The 4,011-nt window shown below is 55.5% G+C and overlaps 1 protein-coding gene across 1 annotated transcript; it reads right to left on the bottom strand.

The window, feature by feature from the left end:
* Window positions 1–886: 886 nt before the first annotated feature.
* LOC123363370 (interferon-induced protein with tetratricopeptide repeats 2-like) lies at window positions 887–3,233 on the bottom strand. The gene is made up of 2 exons (XM_045004278.1): window positions 3,202–3,233; window positions 887–2,249 (listed from the first exon to the last, which is right to left on the bottom strand). The coding sequence occupies exons 1-2, from the start codon at window positions 3,204–3,206 to the stop codon at window positions 887–889; spliced, it is 1,368 nt and encodes a 455-aa protein (XP_044860213.1). The 5' UTR covers window positions 3,207–3,233.
* Between the last annotated feature and the right edge of the window lie 778 nt (window positions 3,234–4,011).

The raw sequence follows: 4,011 nt of genomic DNA, 5'->3' as shown, positions 1-4,011 counted from the left end.
TATCTGATAAATCTGGACACTCATTTCCACCAAGTGAGCTTCTGAAACGCCAGCCTTGGCTCCTGCTCTATTAGTGACCGTCCTGGTGCTTTACTGTGAGCTCGACGTGCCCGTGGGGTCCTGTGGGGCTGCTCACCCCGATGCAATCGAAGGGCAGGGAAAGGAACATTCCAAGATGGTGTCATTGATTTATTTCTGTTTTCTCAGTTACTTCTATTGTAAATGAAATAAAAAACATAGCAGATCCCTGACAAGCTGGGGATGAAGGTGCCATGTAAATGTGAGTCATTGTCAGTGAGAGGTGCTGAAAGCAAAGATGGGAATCATGATATAGACACACTACAGGCACTCGGCTATACAAATACAAAAGCGCAACACTGCTGGAAGAAACTCCACACCTATTTGCTGCGTGGATGTTAGAAGGCAGCAGAGCTGGGAGGTAGGTTTGCTTAGAGACAAGGATGGTCGCACCGTCCCCTCTGAGTAGAAACAGCTGCTCAGTATCAGAAGCTAAACTCCCCTCTGCAGTGATGCTTAGAAACACTTGACAATGGCTGGGTAGCTGGTGGGCTGGGACCACTGTCCATTTTGCTGACCAGTATTGTCTGCTTGTGCTCCCCTGTCTGTCTGCTGGTTCCCTCCTGTTCTCTCATGTCACAGACTGTAGACTCGTTGAGGCCAGACACAATGGGGTCCTGCTCCATGTCTGGGTTTCTAGGCACTATCACAATACAGGTAGCTAATAATAATTCTAAGAAGCAGCAGCAGCATGTGCCGTGGTCTGAACTATTCAGGGGACCCAGAATCATTTGCAACATGAATGTCATTGTTACACAGGTGAGGAAAGTGACTCGCTTCACAAAGTGTGTCCAGGGAAGGGAAAGGATCACACATTTTCTCTACGTCTCCAGTCTCCTGCTCTGTTGCTGCCACCAGTGGATCTCCTCATGTACTGTGATGTTTCATTCTGTTGAATGAAGTCATGTATGTCCTCAGCCTCAGTGGTCTGGGAGCTCTGCTGGAATGCTCCTGCCACCTCTTCCAACCTTTTTTTCAGTTGTCGCCTCTCCAGGTAGTTGTCTGGAATGGCGAAACCTGCTCTGTATGTCTCAGCTGCCTCCCACAGTGACTTCTGCTTGTAGAAGAGGAAATCCCCCCAGTGAAGGGAGACTGCCTGCTGACACTTCTTGCTGAGGCTGGGCATTTCACTCATGAGATTGAGATAAATCTCTTCTTGATAGTGAGGTGTATTTTCTCCATACATTTCAGCTAAAGCCAGCTTTGAAAACACAGACACTGGATCTTTCTGCACAGCTTTTTTGAAGGCCTCAATAGCTGCTGCCACTATTTCTTCTCTTCTGCCTGATTTGGCCTCCTCCAGTTGTTTCTTATAGCAGACGCCAAGGTCATAGTGAAGGAGATGATAATTGGGGTTCAGAGCTATTGCTCGCTGTAGGATAGAAATTGCTTTTTCTAGGAATTCTGGTAGAAAGAACATGGCTGCATGTCTCAGGACCTCAGGGTCCAGGCTATTCTGGACAACATCTTCTAAGAGGGCTTCGGCTTGCTGTCTATCCGTCCTCTTAAGGATCTTGGCTAAATACACCTTAGCTTCATAGTTTTGCTGCTGTTCATGGATAATGGCGCCCAACTTCTCTCTGGCTTCATTCCAAGATACAGGATTGTATGAGTGAATCCATGATGCGAAGGCTGCAATTGCCGACCCAGCAAGAAATTCCCCATTTGCTTCGTCTTCTTTTAATGCCATTTGGAAACACTTTGTGGCTTCTCCGCCATTGCGGAAGCCTGCTGCCAGGAGAGACCAGCCTTTCTGTGCATGTATCTCAGGGATCTGAGCTGCATATGGAGAGCGGCTCTTCAGGGAGCTGCAGATATTTCTAACCTTGTCCAGGTAAAGCTCAACCAAATCATAGTGGGCCAAGTGATAATAGATCCAGGCGTAGTTTCCGTAAATGACCAGGACCTGCGGGGGGAAGTTATCTGGGTGATCTCTTTGCAGAATCTCCTCGGCTTCTCTAAGGCTTTGCAGAGCGTCTTCATATTGCCCTTGCAGGTGGCAGAGATAAGCCTGCATGGCAAGGAGCGTAGGCTGGTTCTGGTAGTGAGTGTGGGCAATCCTGAGAGCCAGAGTTTGGAGGATGTGAGCTGCATCTACCTTGTCTCTGATTTCAAAGTTCCAGGTGAAGTGGCACTGGAGGGCCTGCAGCTTCTCCTTCAGACGCAGGGGGCTGCAAAGAGAGGGGGAAATGAGACTCCATCTGGGCTGAATGAATTTCCACGGCACCCTACAATCATCCTCACCACCATGACAGGGAGCGACACTGCCCCCCACCTCCAGTGAGTACCCCCGCTGCAGGTACCCCCTCCAGCCCCCCGCCACTGTACCCCCCCGCTTCCCTCCCCCTCCCCACCCGGCAGTGTCCTCTTTCTGGGAACAAGCACCGCACTGAACAATAGAACAACCCCCCCCCCCCGCGCCTTGCTAGACACACCGACCCCCCCCCACTCCCCCCTCCAAGCTGTCCCCGCTCTCTGGTCTGGGGTCGAGCCCTGCGCTGGGGGTGGGGGAGGGGTTACGTGGTCTCAGTCCAGGCTGAGCGTTCACAAGAGCCCCCCCCCCGTTCTGCAAACAGCTGGTTCCCCTCCCTGCAGCCTCCCCCGCGCTGTAGCTAAGGGCTCCTGCTCCTGCTGCTGCCTTTTCTCTCTGCATCTCCCGGGCTGGTCCCGTCCCGCCCCCCGGCTGCCCCTTGGCTCCAGCTCCCCGGGGACCGGAGTTAATCCCCCCCCCGCGGGTTTGTGCGGAGGGGAGCCGGAGTTAAGGCCAGTGACTAGTCTGGTCACAGCCACAGGGAGAGGGGGCGGGGCGGGGGCGGGGCTCTCTCGCGGCTCCTGGGTTGATGCGGAGTGAAGCCGGAGTGACAGCTGGCCCGAGCGGGGAGTTCTCCGGAAAGTGGCGGCCAGGTGAGCCCGCAGGGTGAGGTGTAAACAGTGACCTGCTCTAGCCCTGTGAGTCACCAGCCTGGAGCGTCAACGGGATGCAAAATTACCCCAGATTCACCCCGCCCCGTAGGTCTAAACGCCGGAGATTCACAGCCCCAGAAACGCGCAGAGGGGGTGGGAAGGTGTCTGGACTGAGCCCTTGCTGGAAATGCCCCCCGCCCACGACCCCAAAGCTCCTACCTCATTGCGCTCCGCTGAGTCCCCAGCCCAGCCAGGGGGGTGACGGCTCCTTTCACTGCACTGGTTTCCTACCCAAGCTGGAGAAGTGCCCGGTTCTGGGAGAGACCCGAGTTCTGTCGGGGGCCAGAACGGACTGTGTCTGCTGGGACCCGCCTGCCCCTTTATAGCCAGCCTGGGCTGCGAGCCGGGGAGCCCCCCGGGCTGGCTGGGGAACTGCATTGCCACAGAAAGCGAGAGAGAGCCGGAGAAAAGGAAACTGAAACTTAACTTTCACTTCCACTTGTCATCTGCAGCCTGCACTCTGCCTGAACTGCTATCTGCAGCCCCATGGGTGATATGGGACTAGTTACGGTGTGTGTGTGTGTGTGTCTATGCACACACACGTTTGCACATGTACAATCCTGCCCTGGGTTTCCCAGCACACAGATGGGGTCACTCACCATTACCGCACCCCACAGCGCCACAGCCCCGGGCAGTGAACAGGTCGGCCGTGTCCCGGCCTCCGGCCAGCCCTTCCCCGCCACCTTGGGGTGTTCGTGTCGCCCGGGTGGGAACAGCCTGCGCTGCCCTGAGCACAGGGGCTGCGGCTGTGTGCAGAGGATGGGGCCCATAGCACAGAGGAGCTCTCCCTCGGTCACTTCAAGGTGCCTGCACAGGGCAGTGGGCAGCCCGGCCTCGTGCTACACACGGGGACTGTGCGGCACAGCTGGCAGCCTGCCCCCGCCCCTGCCCCTGGCACGGGGCACTTAGCAGTGAGGAGCAGAGGGAAATGACTGGGGCAGGGCAATTAGGAAAATGTGAGCGCTTTGT

This window comes from Mauremys mutica, chromosome 1 (assembly GCF_020497125.1).
Source record: "Mauremys mutica isolate MM-2020 ecotype Southern chromosome 1, ASM2049712v1, whole genome shotgun sequence".
Classification (NCBI taxonomy): Eukaryota; Metazoa; Chordata; order Testudines; family Geoemydidae; genus Mauremys; species Mauremys mutica.
This window is presented reverse-complemented; position numbering and strand designations above follow the sequence as displayed.